The sequence below is a fragment of the Macadamia integrifolia genome, unplaced genomic scaffold, assembly GCF_013358625.1.
Source record: "Macadamia integrifolia cultivar HAES 741 unplaced genomic scaffold, SCU_Mint_v3 scaffold808, whole genome shotgun sequence".
Lineage (NCBI taxonomy): Eukaryota > Viridiplantae > Streptophyta > Magnoliopsida > Proteales > Proteaceae > Macadamia > Macadamia integrifolia.
In genome coordinates this window covers 277,106-297,817 of record NW_024870542.1, presented here as the reverse complement: position 1 = coordinate 297,817, position 20,712 = coordinate 277,106, and the positions used below count along the sequence as shown (strand labels likewise).

Below are 20,712 nucleotides of genomic sequence, written 5' to 3'. Positions count from 1 at the left end.
ATCCACTTACTGAACAATATAGTGAAAAAGAAAATCAAAGTTGCCGAGTGAAGAGAGGGAAATAAATAAAACAACAGATAAAGAGAAGGACAACTAACCCACAAAAATGTCATTCTTCGATGAGTTCTTTTAAGATGAAGGATATATCCACGTATTTCACTCATACACCATTGGTGATGTGAAGAAGAAACTACTCCTATGAAGGCCATGAAAATGGTTGAGAAAAAATTATCCATTCCGTGCAACAAGAAACTCATCTTCCAATTGTAATTTTTGCAATTCAATTATAACAAATAGACTTTGTGGTAACTCCATCAGTCGTAAGCTTGGATAAAGGAAACTTGCATCAAGCTTAGAGCTGGCACGAAGATGGGGATGTCATGGTGTATATTTTTTTTAGATGGGTATATTATATAAGGGATGAGGGGGAAGGTAACAACCAGAAGACTTGAACTCAAGACCTCTTGGTGAGTGGGGGCTTAGCGCACCATAACCTCATCAACTGCTCTAGGTAGTTGTTAACAAAAAAAAAGCCCAGGTCATAGTGTATGAAGGTTGCCCATGATATGATTTTAATTAATCCAATCCATCTGAAAACACCCAGTCAAAGCAGGTTAGAGGGCCAATGCGCCAGTTCAGGTGCCTTGTTCACCAGGTCCAAGAGTAGGGAAGGCAGAAGAAAATATTTCACATAGAATGGATGGATAAAGCAATGATGTGCGTCCAGAGTGCTATGTGGTCAGCACATACCGTTAGAAGGGGCATTTATAAGAAAAGTCGTGCTTTATGGGGCAAAGTGTTAAGAAACCAAGAAAGAACATATAAAATAAGTGTGGCCAAAATGTAGCCATTGCAGTAGAGCGAAAAAACTTTGTACGTTGTAGGTTGGATCATACAACTAGGGGTCGTCATGTATGGAGTCATATTACATTAGGCCAACTCACAAACTCTTCCTCTACATTGGCCGAGAGAATTTGGCTGAGAGTTAATCTGATACCCCCATACAACCCCTACCAAACCCAAAACCTTGGAAAGAATCCATCCTTCTAAATTTTCACTAACAACACAAACAACTTAGCCATGTATAAAGAAAGTAAAATGCATATGGAACAAAGAGATGAAACAGGTTCATTTAAAACCAGAAAGATGCAAAAATGCAATAAAAGGCATGCACTATTCCATTGGCCATTTCAACACAGCTTGGACAAGGCTTGTAAATTTTCCTTGCTAGTGTTGTGTTTGTTCAGGGGGCATATGCGCATATTAATTTCAAGGCAGTCAAAGAATTAACTTTAGGGTAGTGTATTCAATATCAATTTTAGCCAAAAATGTAAATGTTGTAGGCACTCACAAGCTGATGGAAGAATTAAAATGTGTGCTTGTCAATAACTGAAGAAACCAATCACTAGAAATAAATGGAGAGAGACAAAGTCACAATTCAAGGATCCTGAAAATCTGTTTGACTCATCCAGTTTCCAATCCCTAAGATAAAGGGCAGATATTCAAAGAGGGATTCTGAAGGGGAGAATAATTCAGTAATCAAAGCTCTTATGAGAGAGCATGCTTGGGACAGGTTACAAGTACGTCACCATTTGGCTGGAGCAATTTAAGAATGGAACAATATGATGGATGCAAGACTTAACAAAGACTTAACAATGCTCTACCGCAGTTCAATCTGTGCATACAATTAAAGTGGCCTGAAAAAAAACAATCCATTTTTTTTTTTCAAGGGTGCTTTTTCAGTGGGCTATGACCCCAAGACTACACAAAATTCAGGATTGAACTGCAAAAATGCATTAAAGGGCATGCCCTATTCCATTGGCCATTTCAACGCAACTTGGACAAGGCTAGTAAATTTTCTTTGCTAGTGTTGGGTTTTTTCAGGGGGTTTATGTGGGTGAGAAGAGACCACATTGCAATATTGTATGCTTACTATTATTATATGAGAGGGGCCGAATTGGGGATTTAAGGTAGCTGTTCCAGAGATCTCTCATATCCATGTTATGAAGGCATGAATGAATGATAAGACTCATTTGCTACAAAAAGATTTTACAATGATAGAAGAATAACATAGACAGAATAAAGAGAATCTGCAGAAAATGTTGCATTAAACAATGATAGATCAAGTGTTTGTATACAAGTATGAAAACCAGAGTTTATATCAATATAAACCCTAATGAACTTGATTAACAAAGCATTCCCTGTGAGTATATAAATCTATATTAAAGATTAAAATATCCCAAAACCAATGCAACCTAAAGAAACAAAATAATATCAATCCCTGCGGACAAATTGCCCTTGTAAAAGTCAAAACCCCTAGATGATCAGTCAGTTCCTCCGACAGCTTGATACTTTTCTTTGTACAGTCTGTTCCATTATAATGCCATGATATGGCATTCAATATCAAGTAGCTGTGGCAAGTCTTCTAAGCCTCTTGTAGCATTTGAAGGCTTTGATACTTGGCTTCAAACTGTCCTCACCAATAGAAGGATCATCAGAGCCGTTGATCCTCCTCCTCTTTTGACCTCCCAGTGCAGATTCTTCGACATAACTCCCAGCTAATTGAACCTTTGCATCATTGGACAACTCTGGAGTAGTTTGAACTCGAACATTCTCTGATAAAAATGAATGATGCAAAAGCATGTCAGCAGTCCATCTGAAATTGCTAGTCCTCACAAAACACCTCTTCAAGAAATCCTTCCCTTCTTTGGACATCTCACTCGGGGTCTCAGGCAATTCCCTGCTGGAGCCGATCAGAGAAAGAAGCTCATCAACATCCATGTCAGACTTGCAATTCCAAGCAGGTTTCCCACTAATCATCTCAGCCACAACGCACCCAAGAGCCCATATATCAGAGGGAGCTTCCTGTTCCTTGCGCGAAACAGATTCCGGCGACATATAAAGAGGGGTTCCTCTCAAACCCAAACAACGACGCTCTTTCTTCCTCTTCCTCTGTTCTATCATGGTATTCTTGGCGGAACCAAAATCAGCAATCTTCGCCACATATTCATCTGAAGAAGAAGAAGAGGAGCAAAGAACGAGCACAATATTCTGGGGCTTGATATCGCAATGAACATAACCACGATCATGAATGTAGTTAAGACCCTGAAGAATCGAGCGGGTGTAACGCCTAACATCGACTTCAGGCAATCCTCCACTGGAGTTCTTAATCCGAGAAGCTAGGGTACCTCCAGAGGCATATTCCAGTAAGACATTGTAAGTTAGCTCACCATTCTCCGTAGTGATTTCGTCGCCGTAGCAGCGAACAATGTGAGGGCATCCTTCGAACCTGGTAAGTATTTCCCTCTCCTTCTGAAGCGTTCCGGAGCGAGAGACTTCAGCCCATTTCACAGCCATTAATGGTGGGAGATGGTTCCGACGCTTGTTGGCTTTCTGCTTTGCTGTAGCCAAAGAAACAGTACCGAAGCTCCCTCGACCAATTGTCTCTCCTCTCATCCACATTCCTCCTCCTTGACCCTGTTGCTCCATCTTGGAATACTCTCAGATTGTTAGGGTTTCTTACTTTCAATGAGAACTTGTAATGGAATGGAAGTTAGGGTTTTCTCGATCAAACAAAGAGCCAAGGAAATGCTTAATCTGCAAAGAAAGATTTAACGAAACAATAAGAAGTAGAGAAGCAAGTCGAGGAGAAGAGTTCCGAGTCCGCGTTCGAAATTGAATAGAGACTTGAGAGTGACTTGAGAGTCAATTGAGTTCTTTTAACAAGTTAACAGTAACAAGTTTTGAATCCCACTTTCCTGTTACGGCGGTGTAGGGTTAGCATCAATCTTGGACCCTTAAAATTGGAAACAAAAATGCCCAAGAACTAGAAACTATATGGTGTCATGGGCGTTTCCTAACCGTTGATTTGTTGTTAATTATCATGGTAAAGTACATGAGATCTGTTGTTTTTATGAACTCTGTTTCACATTTATTTTTTCACAAAAAAAGACAAGAAACTCCTCGACACTTATTTTATGGGTAAATCTATATGGAACTTTTTTGTTGATCAAAATATCCACTATTGTATGAGGTTTTGAGCCGACATCTCGATGTAACCAACCAGGATGTTTCCACCAAGTAGTAAGTATCCTTATTATATTCTTAGGACAGAGATTGTTGTCAAGTTATGTGGCCTTATGTTGTGTGCACAGGAACATCCAATAAGAGGGGCAAGGTGGTCATTTCTCATCTTTTGAGTGTGGGTGCAAGGTAAGCTACTAGGTGTGAGGACATTCGTAGTCATTTTTTCCCCTTTATTTGTTATAAATATTGTCAAGCCTTCAACATTTTAGTTGTTTGGAGAATAATTAGAAATTAGATTCTTTTTCATTGACTTGTCTTCTTCGAAACTTGATGAGTTTGAGAACCTCAAACCTAATTAGGGCTAGTCTTTTTATCTTTATATATATATATATATATATATACTTCCTTTTTCTTTTCCGAGTGAGGAAAGACTGATGCTATGGTTGTTTTTTAGTAGGAAGAGCAATACTTAAGACAATAAGCAAATGGTTTAGGGTCCTGCTTAGTTATAAACTAAACTTATGATATACGTGTAGTATATGGCTCAATAAAGAAAAGAAAAATATCAAAAAAAGAAAAAATGTTCAACGAGTTTCACATGATTTGGGCAAAAACACTGACTCAATAACTACTCGAATTAGCTCAAACTTGGTTGGGCCATTTATTTAACTTGGATGAGTATTCACAATTCCTGATTAGGTTTAATAATTTTTTTTTTTTAGATAACTTAGGTGTGACTCATCCGAGTTTAAACCTGATTTTTCAATTATGGGTTGGGTTTACCCTTTTATAGGTAAAGTTCAAGATTTATATTTCAATTTTGATTTTAATTAAGATTGAAATTAAAATATATGACTTAAATGACTCTAAAATGGAACCAAAACATTTGAAATGATTATATATACCATTAAAAGGACCAAAATGGCACCGAAATATGATCCATTTCAATGAAAAACCTAACATTAAAGATCCCTAAATTCTCATGTTATTTTTATTTGATAAATGTTAAGGCCAAAATATTTTAAATGGGATTGAGTTGAAAACTTAAAACTCCTTTTGAGTGGTGGTGGGTGTTGTTTTGACTCTTCTTGGGAAGGAGTTAGGTTGGTGTTGGGACCTTCCTTCTCAACTTCTTTTGTTTGGATGAAAACGAACTTATATTAATAAATAAAGAGTATTCACTTCTATAAAAAAAAAAAAAAAAGAGGAAAATTTATAAGGCGAGGAGTAGAAGCTCCAGCTGAATCAAAGAAAATGAGGGAACATATTTCCCTCACCAACCGTCTTCCATTAACCTCAAGTACTGGCATCCTAATTTCCTGTTCAGACAATGTACCTTTCTTTGGTGGTTTGATTCATTACTAATGCATGGAAATATCATAAATATGGATTGCATTCCACATTATCTCTGTGAGTCTATCAATTTTATGTAGCCAATTATCATAAAAATATATGGTATGAGAAGTCTCTCGTGGGGGCTCAAATCTTTTAATGTGTGGTATTCATGTTGGTACTTGAATTTTATAAATGGGAGGCGATTGACATGTTGTCAGCTTTCGATAAACTAACGGCATGCATCAAAACTAGATCAATTTAAAAAAAATATTGCAGAAAAAAATAGTTAAAAAAATGGTATCAGGATCTTAGGAGCCAAAATAATCCGATCTGGCCTAATACAGCTGATTCATATCAATACACTAACAATACCCCTGCCCCCCCCCCCAACCCACACCCAAAAAAAAAAAAAACACTTGATTAGGTGTGGGAATTGATTTTATTTTGTCATGTTTAATTTGTGTTAGATTTAAGTCATTTTAAATTTGCTTCAACCAAAACATGACCATTTTAATGAATACTTCTTTATTCTTTACATGGAGCCCATGCAGCTTACTTGTAACCTAGCTACAAGGGCAAGCACCTAATTTTGAGCCCTGTGATAGGATGATATAATCAATCTCAATCATTGGCTAGGTGCCTAATAATTTAGTCACACAAATTTGGTAGACCAATTCAAGTAAAATAAGAAATTGAAAGAATTCATTGAAATTGGTAATCAGGATTCCATGAATAAGATCAAACCTTATTCCCTGCTATTTACATGGGATTCCTATTTTTTATTCTTAAGCCAGCCCCAAGAAAGCTTAGTTGATCCATGATTTATGTTTCAATCAAAACCCAAGGTACAATCCAGACCTAGCCAGACCTAAGTTCGGACTAATAGATGTCAGCCCAGGCCCAGCCTTGTTGGGCTCAAGGCAAGCCAGGTTGACCTGTTTTTGTCTTTCTCATATTAATTTTGTACACAAAAAAATGAAAGAAATGTTACTAACCTAAATATGTATATGTTTAGGGGAAAAAAAAAAATTATGCACTCCGATGTTTTCCCATATGGTTTATAGTGTATAGTAAATCTAAATCATGAAACTTAATAGGGTGGGGCTAAACCCAAGGCTTCAGCCCAAGCCCACACCTGGGCTTGGAAATCCAAACCCTAGTTCAATCCAAGCCTTGAAATTCTCAGGAGGGCTTCAGTTGGGCTTGGGCTCGCTGGCCTGAACTTGCACCCATAGGTTGATAATTTTGGTCCTCATTTGGCCTCAATATTTTACAGGTGGCCAATTCCAGACTACACCCAAGATATCCATGATCCAAACAAGCCCATGTAACCTCATCAGAGTTCAAACTTCCAAGTTGCTTATGCTAATACTAATTTTCAAAGAAAAAGTGAAAGCAAGAGCCCAGTTCTCAGATTCTATAAAAACAACCAGAGAGGCTCAACTGTACCAACTGCAAGAGCAAATGCTTTCTCAAGTATGTGAGGTGCCCTCCCCAGTGCCCCAGGGTTGAACCCATTGCCCCTAAATGGAATGCTTGCTTCCTCAACTGTAACTCCCACAAATGTGAGGTTGTTTGCAGACATAAGACATTCTTGATCTCCCTCTTTAGTTTTCTTTTTGTTCTTGTTTTTGCATTGTCGTCATTACGGAACGGCATGTTACTGGGATAATCACCCACAGCCTGGAACCTGCAGTCCTGCACCATTCTTGGCTTCTCTGTTCCAACCAGTAATTACAACTTTATTAGTTGACTAAAGCTGTTCAAAGGATATCAAAGTCACAAGTTGGTTTCTCCTATCCCAATATTTTCGACCCCAATATGTCCAAATACATGGATGGCATATTGTTAGATTTGAGACTAACCCAATATTAAGTCTCGAAATGAAAAATTGGCATGCTCATTTCTTGTTGATATGTTTTTGACACTTTTTTCTTCAAATAATTATCAAAAGGATGATAAGTGTATGATTTTGAAGGAGCAGTCCAAAGAGTTGACACCTATGAAACAGTTAACAGATCATTTGCAGGTCATAACAGATGTTAGTTTCAATGTGGATACAAATGAGGAAGCATTTGCGAGGTTTAGTGACAATGTGTTGTGAGCCTACTCTGATAATGTCAAAACAAGATCAGATGCAGACTTTTTTTTTTTTTTTTTTTTTTTTGGGGGGGGGGGGGTGGGTGGGGAGAGAGAGAGAGGAGAGAGAGAGAGAGAGAGCAAACTTTTGTGTTGTTTTTTTGACAGTGGGCGTGTCATTAAGATATCTATGGTCTGTACTCTAGTGCAAATAAAAACTAGCTTGTAATTAGTTTCAGTCTCTTTATGATACTGATATGGAAATCAGACACCCTCCACCAACCACCACCACCCCACACCCCCCCCCCAAAAAAAAAAAAAAAAAAAAAGAAAGAAAAGAAAGAGAGAATTAGCTGAAGTCCACAGCACAACTAATTTTGCTGCACATGGCTGCAACTAAAGCTATGGAGTTGGGTGCCCCCACACAATGGGAGAATCAAAATCCGGAACCCAGTAATCAGATTATGGTTGGTTCTAGTTATAAAGTAGGTATGCAATTAATTGTAAGGGCTGGTTAATCCTCTTAATGGTCCAACAATATGCTCTAACCAAAAAATAATAATAATAAAGAAATACTCTGTATGGCATGAGTTTGAAACCAAATAGGACGCCGTTGCAAGAAAAGATGGTTCAATTGGGTTAACTCATGTAATTCCAACTTCATTCAGAGGGTATGCAGTTAACAGAAGTCACTACAAGGATATTATAATCCAGAAGTCACATTTTAATCCCTGACATAAACCAAACACAAAATTTTTGGATTTGACAAACAGCTAAGCTTACACTAACCTATACCATGTCAGTTTCACTCCCTCTGGATAGTTGATGCCTCTTTAAAATTGAATCCTTATTAGTTAGTTTAAAGAACAGTAAAACTAGAAGAGCAAAGTTTGACGGTGCAATGTTCACTTTGCAAGAATTGCCGTAGTGGCAGACTGAGCTGTTCTCTATTTCCCTTTTATCATAGTGAATAGAAGATTTACACAGTTAATATATCTAGGAAATGAACAAGGCCACATGGGGAAACAAAACCATGTTTTATTTCAAACCAAGACAAAAGAAAATAATAAAATTCTTCTGGTTGTGACTTTGGCACAATATTGAATGAATTCCCGGGTGCTTTTGACGGATTATATTACAAACTGAAACACATTATCGGTGAAAAATCAAGATTAAAAAAAATAATAATTAAGAAACAGATAAGAAGAAACCTTTTAATTGATGGAGCAAAAATCTTGAGCATTCCTCCTCTGAAATTGGAGCAAGGCCAGGAAGACCAGTTCTTGTTTCAGCAGTCCCATGACCAAGATCACAAAGATTAGAGCCTTTCTCCATTCTCATCTTCCCCTAGGGTTTACTAGTTGAGAGAAGACTGCACTGGTGGCAGCATCTTCCGCATCATCATCAGTACATGAGTTCACCCCATCAATCATACTTACACTGTGATCAAACGGATCAAGTGGTGTCATTGGAATACCAGGGATGTGATTTGTGCTGTTATCTTCTGGTTCAGTGAGTGCTGATGAGGTTTCCTCCAGCTGGAGAGCATACTCAAGATTCCACAAGACATCTCCCATTGAGGGCCTGTCAACCCCATGTTCTGCCAAACACTTCTCAGCTGTCTCACCAAACTTCTTGAGCGATGCTGAATTCACCTTCCCTACCAAAGTTGGATCCATGATCTGTTCCAACATGCCTTTCTTCTGCCAACTCATTGCCCACTCTGCTATGTTAACCTGTTCTCTGGGAAGCACAGGGTTGAGAGCAGGTCTACTGCAGAGGACTTCCATCAAAACCACTCCAAATGAGTACACATCCGACTTCTCGGTAAGCTGTTGCCTTCTGAAGTACTCGGGGTCAAGATATCCAAAACTACCTTTGACAGCAGTGCTCACATGGGTCTGATCCAGAGCCGGACCTGTCTTTGAGAGGCCAAAATCAGCAACTTTGGCTACAAAATTTTCATCCAATAAAATGTTTGTGGTCTTCACATCTCGATGAATTATGCTTTGAGCTGCACCAGTATGCAGATAATGCAGCCCCCTGGCAGCTCCAATGCAAATCTCAAGCCTTTGCTTCCATGAAAGAGATGGGAGGTCCGTCCCATATAGATGGCTTCGTAAGGGTCCATTTGCCATGTACTCATAGACCAGTATCATCTCTGACCGTTCATCACAGTAGCCAATCAGAGAGACAAGGTGGCGATGACGGAGCTTGGATAACATCTCAATTTCAGTCCGGAACTCGGCAAGACCTTGCTCAGATCTTGGGTTCCCTCTCTTGACAGCCACTGCAGTCCCATCTTCAAATGTCCCTTTGTAGACCTTCCCAAAACCACCCACCCCGAGAAGCAAGCTCTCATCAAACTTATTGGTTGCATCCATGATCTCTTGGAACATGAAGAAGCGACCAAGGTTTGAGGAAGCCAATGATATGCAGCTTGCTGTTCCACTCTTCTGAGAGGTTGTGGAGGCCTTGGTCATGGTTTGAGAGTTCCCGTATAGGGGTAATGGGAGCCAAGGATGCCCTTGGTGAGGGGTCTTTGACCTTCGGGCTACCAAGCAGCAATAACATATAAGTATCAAGCCCAAGGCAGCCAAAGTTGCCAGTACTGATCCAACTATAATTTCTATCTCTCTCTTTTTCGAGGATGATTTGGGCAAAAGACCCTCAACGGAAGTCGATCCATCCAAGCTTCTAGCATCGTTGCTGATCTTCATTATCTCTAATCCGTTCAAAATTGCATCAGTTATGTCTGCCATTGTGTCTGGGCCAACACTAACAGTTATATCAGAGTCGTTGGTTGAGGTGTTGGAGATGAAATCTTTGTAATAAGGTGTAGCCAACTTGCCAGTTAGTGTTGAGAGATCTAGGCTCGGCAGGGCAATATCAGAGTTGATATAAGCATTGAACACGAGTTCGTTCAGAGACTTGCTCACAATGTCACAAAAGTGTAGCCGGATGAAATACATGAAATTCGGATCCACAGGGAAGACCCAAGTCACATTGAAGTTCCCAATGGGGACATTTGCATATCCCATGGTTTCTGCAGTGGCATAAACCCAATTTGGGGCGATTTCAGGCGTGACAGACATGGGATATGATATGGTTGCTGGGTTAACCGATACATTCACAGCAGAGCTGTTCACATGGAGGTACTTCCTGTCATTATCCCAAATTCTGCCAAGGGTGTCATTCTGAGGAGTGAGCAAAGGACCTCCCATGTTCAACCGGAAAACAGTCTCAAGAGCAAGATCAGAGAGGCCATTTAAAGGAGAAGAGGGGTATAAAACAAGTGCCTGGTCGGGAATCAAGGCATCAGGGATGGAAACAACTTCAATTGCATTGACAAATGTGACAGAGTTGTTCAATGGGATAAAGGATAGGGTCAAAGTATCAGAGGTGACATTGACTGCATACTCCTTAAACATATAGGAACCATCATAACTCTTGAAGGTGAAGTTATTCAAAAGCACAAAATCATCTGTGACTACTGTTATTGGAGCAGATGCTAGGTTCTGGCCAGAATCAGGAAGAGGATAGAAATAGAGACGTACCCAGTGGCGACCCTCTTTCTGGATTTTAAATGTGTAGGAAGCTGGAGCTTTGAAAACTCGGGCAGATTGGTAGATTGGAGATGGCACACTAGAACTGGATATAGAAGCCACACTATCTCTCTGACCCTTCAATTCAAAAGAAAACTGCACTGAATCTGGAACAAAAGTCCGACCTTGGAAGGTGACATTTTGTGGAGAGCCACAAGCAATCAAGTAGTTATCAGCAGGAACAAATGTAGCAAAGGAGCCTTGGAGGCTAAACAAAACAAGAACAGAGAGAAGCAGAGGCAGCCACCCCGCCGTCTTCATCTTCATTATTTCCGGTAAATCAAATCTTTAACGCCCTCAACAGAAGCTTGCTGGACCCAAATTCTTCAGAACCCAAACGCCTCACTAACCCAAAATCTTTATCTCAAATCAATAAGGTTGCAGAGTTCAGACCCAATGCTCACAAAGTATGAAGACTCTTCTTTCCCGAATTCACATTAGTCGATTTCCCCAAAACCAGTGGAATCAAATATTTTCAGAATCCCAGATTTATGTGAACATAATTTAAACGCAGAGAACTCCAATGTGACATAAAAAGGAAAGGAAAGGAAATAATATCTGGATTTGACTAAGAAACTGAAACAGCTAAACACAAAGACGAGACTAGAAAAAAAAAAATCTCCAACACTTGGGAAAACGCCAATAATGAAAGATCAGTTTCGGTTTCCTTCATGAACCTTACCTCTCTGTGAGAGCTACACACATGAGTGGACATTTGAGCCAGTCTTGTTGGATAAAAAATAAAACCCAGTTTTTAAGACACCAAATGCCACCCATTATACTGAGAGACTCATCCCTTGAAGCTTCACTGCAACTCAATCAGCCCTTTCCAGCCTGTAGATTAGGCTGTCATTTACAGAGAAGCGAAGGACCCACAACAGAGAAAAAGAGAAGATTAAAATCAAAATGTGGACTTAAATCATCTCTTTAAAGAACAGATATTATATTTTACTTTTGATACCCGAATCTTAGAACAGCTATGGAATAAAGAAAAAAATAAAAACGAAACGCCATGGATGTTCTGCAACTGAGCTGCTCAGACTCAGGACTCTTTTATTTTCCGTTTTATTTATTTGGAGAAAAGAACCGGTAAATGGAATAACCCGGAAAAGGAATGGTTGCTCTGATGGGACCCACGGTCCATTGGACCCCTCTTTTTACGCGGTTTACCTAAACCCCGAACCAAAGAACCAGTTAGACGGGAGTTTGACGGCGTTAGCACTAGCAGTGATTGTTTCTGTTTGTTATTGAAAGTGACACGTCATCGTTAGAGAATTAATAGACTGAAATACCCATTAGCCTATCGGATCGACCAAAAAGCTTTAACACTTTTTTACTGTCATTTTTACCTAGGTTGAAGCCTGAAGGTGATTAGTAGATCCAAGAACTGAAGAAGGGCAAAAGTACATGAAACAGTAAAACTTTTTAAAGATTTGATTCGATGATGGTAAGGAACAAAAGGTAAAAGCTGTAATAAATTAAGATCATCGAGAGTGTGGGACCCACCATAGATGGAACTGAACGTTTTAGATTGTTTTAAGTCAGTTATGCTGATCTACCGCTCCACATTGATTAATGTTAGTTTTCAAATATTATAAAGCATTTATTTCGTCGTGTGGATAGATGATATGCCCATATCAAATATTGAACGTGTGTCAAATTTTAGAGTCTAGTTTAATAAAATATCTCATTTTATATTGAAAGACATCTTGTGTATGTCTATACATGTGTTTCCATATTTAGACATTACCATACATTCTCGAGTTGAGTAAGAATAGATTATTAAAATTGAAAATAAAATTAAAACAGATGGTTCAAATTTTTCTTTTTGAATTTTTAGAACAATACATTCATTTTTTTATGTAGATAACTACCCAATAAAAAAAAACTCGAGATAGAATGAAATCTATTTAGGCTGTCAATCGATATCCAATTTTGATCAATTGAATCGATTTCAATCTAGCATTAGGTCAAACAAAAACCAAACCGTTAAGTTGAAATTCACTTTTAGCTTGGTTCAGTTTGATTTTCTCAGTTCCATTTGTTGGATTACCATTTGTTCAATTTCGGTGTAACATTCAAGTACTTAAAAATAGTAATAAGCATTACTATTCTTATTGGTTTCCTATAGATTTTTATTGGTTAGGTTTCCTATTTTGATTGGGTCATTCAATTTGTCCACACGTTTTGGTTTTCTACCAATCTCCTATAACCACCGCCTAAAGGTTTGATTTCGATTTAGTGAAATTCATTTAGAAAATTGTCACAAAGGGATATATGAATCTCTTAGCATAGCTATGTTATCAGTCTCTATCTCTTCCTACCACTCTTTTCTTGTCGTTATTAATCTATATTAATCTACAGTCTCTTGCGATCTCCATTGGATGGATCCCCAAATCACAAGCTCGGAGATCACTCTCCCTAAATAATAATAATAATAATAATAATAATAATAATAATAATAATAATAATAATACATGATTGGATGGTACAAGTATAGGCAAGTTAATATCTCATGTGGGATCATTTGATTGTGGAAGCTAATCTTTCTTATCAAGATTCAAGAGTCACATGGGCAATTCGCTGTGCTATAAGTTGGTGGGAGTTACGTCAAACACAATATATTGCTACAAAAATATGTCAGCTCATTAGGAATAACAGTGATGACTGAAACCTTCTTCACTACCTATCATGTCTACCAAAAAAAATAAACAATAATGACTAATATAGATGTAGAGTGTCTCTTCCTATTTGAGCATTTGTTCCTTTCTTACATTGTTATAAAAAATATTATTAAACAAAATCAAACCAAATGATATTTTATAACCATATTATGTTTAGCAAAAGTCAAACAAATAATGTTCCATTAACACTTAAGCTAATCAGCTCATCAGCAAATCTTGTTCTTCCATTATTCCACATGCCATGCATGGATTTTAATAATCAGTTCTTCTTCCACATCTGCAATTCCAAAAACATTTCTTAATCACACCCATCTCCTTTCCCTCTTCTCAGGTTATCAATTCTTTATGGGCTTTGATTTCTCATGGCGATGTTAGGTGGAACGGTTTATTTTATTGGAATTTACTGATTTAGCATAAGATGTGAAGATGAAGATGGGATCGGTCTCCATAGACTCTGACTCAATTCCGAGTTAGACCGGGCTTAAACCCATCAAGCCGCAAAGCTAATGCAGTTGTGAATATTGGGTTGTTAAGAGTGACTTTCTTGCAGTTTGGTAGGTGGTGTGGGCTATGCATTCCATCAATACATAACACTTCCACCAATAAATCATAAATTAATTCTTTCTTTTTTTGGTAGAAATAAATGTATTAACCAAAGGGGGTAGTGTAGTTAATGAGCAACGAACTTGGTATGAGCAGTAAATTTGAACGTCTTAAGTTCGACTCTCACTAGGCACCCCTTGGACCACTCACACAGGGTGTTTAATATTCTTCACTGCTTTCAGTGAAAGTTAAATGGTTTTCAAATATGACCCAGGCTCAGCAATATTGACAAACTCTTTAGATATATTAGGACTCCTTGCATGTGATCCATCTCCAAAATGATCCTACTCATACTATCGGATGGCACTTCCAATAACCCACCACGAACAACCCTTGCCTCAACCATGATGATAGTGTGATCTAATTCTAGTGATTAACAAATTTTTTGCTTATTGGTGACTTAATTGACATCTTTGCTCCTAGGTGGCCTAGTGGGATCACCCTCCCAATTTAATATTCTAGAAAATATTTGATGTTGTTATTTAATGCTTATCTAGTCCAAACAAATGTATTGCTATAAATGCCCCCTGAATATGACCTAATTAGGTTCCTGTGGGACCCAATCACTCCTCTTTTGAAAAAATTGTTGTGACCTGTTAAGGTTGTCAAAGTTTAAGCCCAAAATGGTCGGATCAATTGAAATCAATCAATTCAACATAGATCGAATCAAACCGAAACATTGATTTTGCTTTAGATTGAGGTTTCATGAAATTGATAGAAATCAAAACCAAATAAAACCAACCAAGTCCAATCACAAACTGATAAGAAAATGAACCAAATCGAATCAAAACGGAAACAAAAAAGGCTTGGTTTCTAGTTGGCTCAATAACAAATTGAAACCAATTCAATCTAATCAAAATCGAACCCAAACCGTCCGATTGACAACCTTAGACACAAGCATGAAGTATGATTAGGGGTGTCAAACGGTGTGGTTTTGATTATTCGGTTTGGTTTTGGTTCAGTTTACATTTTGATAAGCTGAAACTAAAACCGCATTGGATAGGAATAAGGTGAACTTATAATTGTTTTCATCCGGTTTTGGTTTTTATGTTTTTAATTGGTTTTTGTTATTCGATTCACAATCGGTTTACATGGGGTTAATAGTGTTGTTTTAGAAAATGGTTTGCATCCTAACTAGTGTATATTAAATTTCCTAAAGAGTTAATACAATACATTTATTTTGCCAAGGAGAATATATATTTTTATGTAAAAGACTACACATATTATAACTAATTAACTATGATTCCAGAAATTATAAAATAAAGAAGTGTGATTGTGTGAAAGTGAAGCTCCCTTCTCGGTTAATACTTTGTTTTTTTTTTTTCGTCTCATTTTTTCGTAGAGACCTATCGAAATTCAAAACACTTTAAGTCTTTAATACTAGGTGCCGGTTAACCATTGATTTTTTTGTTCAATTCGATTCCGAACTAGAATTATGGCTTATAAAACCAAAACCAGATCAATTTATTACGGTGTGATTTGATTATGTTATAACCAGTCAATTTCGATTCTGATAAATGATTTCGATTATATATTGACACCCTTATGTATGATTGCCGCATTACACATGGGTCATGGCCCGTGAGATAATATTATTCCAATCCAAGGGCTCAAAGATTCCCTGCCCGAATATAGAATCAAGTTCTAAACTCATCAGATCGTATTCAGTACGGGAGTACGGAAAATGTCCATCTCGAGGGTATTTTTGGCATTTAAATATGAATGGGACAGTGCTAATCTGTGATTGGACTATGTCCTGACGTGTTTGTTGACGCCGACAAACCCCACGTTAAGTGTTCCCGCGTTGTCTAACGGTGTTTTCGTCAGAATAACGACACCGTTAGGTTGAAGACAAGAACATTAGGAGGGCCCGGTGGGGCGGGGGGAGAGAATCTTGCCCCGATGACCGTTACGTATGAAACGTCGAAAGTCGCCGTCAAGATTACCAATTTGTTTAAAAAACGGAGGGGTTCCTCAGGCACATGGCCACGAACACTAACGTCTCTATCGGTGCCTTTATTTTTTCACAGGCACTAACGTCCCTATCATTAACCCCTGTTTTGTGGCGTCGAGCTGGAACCGTTTGTTACTTGGTTTTGTCGTTCGTGAAAGAAAATCAGCTGTTACGTAAGGTTTTTAATCTCGGGTATCGGATCGGACACCGTTTCGATCCCGAACCGATTTTTCAGAAAGGAAGGGAGTGGACGTCTCCAGCGTTCTTTGCCTTTCACACACTCTCCGTGATTATAGCCGCGAATTGCGTCAATCAATTATGATTTGTGAGATCTCCAGTCAGATCTGGTCCGTCCATTCAAACGCTTTACAAGATTTTTTTTTATCTGAGGGTATTTTTGTCAACGCAAGGCCAACACTTACTACTTTTTAAATTGAGAGGTGAGGTAGCGAGTGAGCGAGTGACCGAGTGAGAGGGGGTGTGGCCGTGTGGGTACCAGTGGGGACTGGGGACTGGGGACTGGGGACTGGGGAGAGGACAAACCAGTATGAACAAACATGGCGGACCGGGCCACGTTCCCACATGGGTGACGTTATCATTTCTGCCACCTGGCACACCGACTTTTCTTTCTTTCTGGCCACTTCTGTGCGATCTGACTGTCCGTGATTGCTTTTCTCTGTGGCGCCGTAGTTCCATCCAGTAAGTACTTAAAGGAGCAGACTAAACTCCCCAGTCCCACTAAATGGTCCCAACTCCCAAAGGTGGGCCTCAACTGCTAGGTAAAGGATTCGTGCTCAGGTTCGGGCCTGGCCCTACCCGGCTTTTGGGTCTCACTGCTAGGCCAATTCTGCCCAATGCATAAGTAAGGGAATTGAGTTTATCCGATTGTTCAGGTTTTGCCCATAGTTACTTGGATAATCAATATTGTTTAAGCGGTAAATTCAATGACTCTGGCGTGATGATTCTGTTCTGGTCAGTAGAAGCATAATCTTTGAATCACCGTTTGAACACGTATTGATCGCTCAGATAGCTATGGACAAAGATTTCATTAATTCAACTAGTCAAAGAAGAATTTTTTCTTTTTCCATGGAAGACGACTCACCTGCTAATATGAGACAATATTACTTATTAGTTGGATGTTTAAAAAATCTCTCTCATCAGTACGATATCAATATTGCTTTCATTATTATGACATCCATCCTTCTCTCATTAATATACTTGATGAAGCATTCATCGTGGCTTGAGGAAAACTTAATTTAGTGGTCAATGTCCCAAATGAGTGTATCCAACGTCTTAGAAATCCCTTTAAGCCCGTGAAAGGTCTATGTTTTGCTGTTTTCTTAACTATTAATTGTCCTTTACCTTTTGTATTCCTTCTTAAATCTTTAGCCCATTTGTCCTATATGTTGAGATATTTAGGATAGTGCTACAATGCTGTTTCATTTAATTGTTGAAGTTGTGGTACATTAAGTCCACACTCATTAGGAGTTCTTCAAACCTCTTGACCATCTCGTTCCCTTCTCCACTTTTATAGAATAAAAAAAGAAAGAAGAATGTTGCGTTTATAATTATCTATGGGCCTTGGGCTTTTAATGGCTAAACGGTCCAAATTTATATGAAATATCAAAGATCTAATATATTATACGTCAAGGCTGGGCCGGGCTCTAACCTAGCTTACATATTCAAGTCCAGGCTAGGGCTGGGGTGGAACTAATTTTAAATATGTAAGCCCAAGCAAACCAGACGGGCTTGCAGAGCCTACATGGGCCGGGCTAAGAGAGATAGAGAGAGAGAGAGAGTTGATTTTCTGTGTATATTGCAAAGACATCAGCTTTCATTGCAATGGATAAGTTTCACTATACATAGATTCAGAAAAACAAGTCCCAGATTTGTATTTTGCTGCCACAAAGGCACCATCAGAAGCTTTGATAATCACCCAATTTTGTCTTACTAATTAACCAAGTGTATGAGGTGACATCAAATATTTATGGGAAAAGTACTGGTAAACCCACTTCTCATGTTTATAGGACTTTATCAAGTCCACACCCAAATATTCTAAGAAGAATTTTTTTTTTTTTGAGATATGTGATACAAGCATTTCAATACTTCCAGAAGGGAAAAAGGGTTCCTACATGCCCATATTCCTGCACTCAAATTCATCTTGCATTTCGGATGCGGGGATGACAGATGGAAATGTGGAGACTAATAGTAGTCTGTCGGGGCGGAGGTGATTCCTAATTCTGGAACGACTTCAACGGGAATACCACTCCTGCTCTCCCTTAAGATCTTAAAAGGGGCCATCTCGCTTCTCTTATATATGATATAGACTCGGATTAGTAGGTTATCTCAACCACATACATGGACTACCATATATGAAACATTTCCCTCTTATTTTTCAATGGTGTTTGCTATTGGAATATATAGACCCAATAAAAAATTATGCGTTGAGGGTTGATGTCTTGTATTCTATAATTTCGATTGTGGGTGATCTTCCAATGAGCTACTCATCTCTTTATAAATGTAGGCAACTTTGCAAATCACATATATCCTTTTGGAAAATTTTAAGGTGGGCTCTATGCCTGGCAAGATAATATCTCTTGCGCAAATAATAACTACTCTTATTATTATAAGTCATATATGTACGTGTTGGTTCTCTCTTTTATTTAAGGAATTCATTTTTGGTGTTGACGTCTTCAAGCTGCTTTAGTTTGTTAATGTGAGTATATAATATACCTATATATGTTCCTTTAATTTTCCGTTTTCTTATTGTTTGTTTACAAGTTGAACTCAATCTTAATTCTCTAAATGGGAAAATTGGAAGACTTTAGGGGCACTCAAAACGGAAGAAAACTTGCACTCAATGGGAACTTCTCTCTCTCTCCCTATGAAGATCTGATCCACAGGTTCTCAGCTTTGCCATGTGTATAATACGTGGCTGAAGAAAGCATAAAAATAGCATACAAATGGGGTTACAAGGGCGTTACGCCTGGTGACAGTTAAGCTGGTAAGATAACCTCACCCAAAGATATTACTCAAATTTAATTTCTATTTTGATGAAATTAAATGTTTCAATGTCAAGTAATTTCATACAAAGCCCAAATAAGAAGGGTTACCTATTTGGCCCTAGTATGTGCAAATAATAGGTTGGATTGGACTCAATTTTATGGATTGTTAGAGTCTAAGGGGCTGTTTGAATTTGTTTATGCTGTTTTTGTGTCTAGAAACAACAGAAACAATTTTTACGATTTTTGGAATTACAAAAAGGTGTTTGATTTTTTCGCTTCCCGAAACGTTTTCAACAGTGTAGTTGGGTTCAAGACACGAGTGAAGGCACGATATTGTAGGTATGCAACTCACGAGTGAAGGCATGACGTTGGCAAGTATGCTTTGTGGAAATGAGCTTCAAAAGGATGAAGACAATCCAAAACTGTGAGCTTCGCACAACTAGGTTGGAATCATCGCATCTAGATAGCAAGAAGTTTCGACAATGGGTTGGGGTTGAAGTAGGTCGAGTGATGTATTGAATTTTTCACAATTTTTGTCCCTTCCACTTGTTAGAAACAGAAAAACAAGTTTGACTTATTTCTCCATTCCTATTTCTAGACAAAGAAATAGACATAAATTTCTATTTCTGTTTCCAAAAACAAGTGAAACGAAATAGAAAAATCATACAGTTTTTGAGTGTTTTTCTGTTTCTGAACACAAAAAAAAGGAAAAACATGTTCTGGAAACAAAATCAAATGGGCCCTTAAGTTTTCCTACTTTTGTGTCAAATTTCATTCCAAACAAAATAATTTTCATGGGACAAATTAAAGCTTTGAAAAATTACAGATCGACAACGAAATTTTCTGAAATATAATTGAAAAAAAAAATGCCAACTTTGATGCTAATTCCATCTTCAAATATTTTCCACAAAGGCTTCCACGATCCCTCTCCTTATTTATAAACTACAAGCATTATCATGCAACCCTTCTAAGTGATAGGGGAATAAAGGAGAAGTACTTTGCTACGTGGATCACAAAGATATCTATTATGTTTCCCTTAATTATGGATCTCAACCAAGGTACGTTTTTATTATATATAGTTTCTATCTCTCGTATTTGGTATTCTTAATCTATCTATGGTGATCTATTGGGCTTATAGATTGTATATTCTTAAAGATTTTAATCCGATAGGTAGCACATGCCAAAATGGTAGGTGAGGATACCTACATTTGCTACATGGCAGATCAAGTTTGGCCGAAAATTTATGGTCCATTATTCATATGTCAAGTTTTCATCCAATTGGAATTGGCCGCATAGAAAAACGAAGTACAAAAATATTCAAGACTACCAAGAGGTTGCATGGGGTTAAGTGGTCCGATACCTAGAGAGGGCAAATGATAGAATTTGAGACTAAGATTTGACATGTAATTAATTAAATGAGG

The 20,712-nt window shown here is 38.2% G+C and overlaps 2 protein-coding genes across 2 annotated transcripts; both read right to left on the bottom strand.

Annotated features, from left to right (window-relative positions):
• Positions 1-2,080: 2,080 nt before the first annotated feature.
• LOC122070024 (mitogen-activated protein kinase kinase kinase 20-like) lies at positions 2,081-3,689 on the bottom strand. The gene has a single exon (XM_042634127.1). It carries the CDS (start codon positions 3,487-3,489, stop codon positions 2,404-2,406), a length of 1,086 nt encoding a protein of 361 aa, XP_042490061.1. The 5' UTR covers positions 3,490-3,689; the 3' UTR covers positions 2,081-2,403.
• A 4,769-nt stretch (positions 3,690-8,458) lies between these two features.
• On the bottom strand, positions 8,459-12,096 carry LOC122070019 (receptor-like protein kinase THESEUS 1). Its single transcript, XM_042634120.1, has one exon. It carries the CDS (start codon positions 11,310-11,312, stop codon positions 8,778-8,780), a length of 2,535 nt encoding a protein of 844 aa, XP_042490054.1. The 5' UTR covers positions 11,313-12,096; the 3' UTR covers positions 8,459-8,777.
• Positions 12,097-20,712: the final 8,616 nt, after the last annotated feature.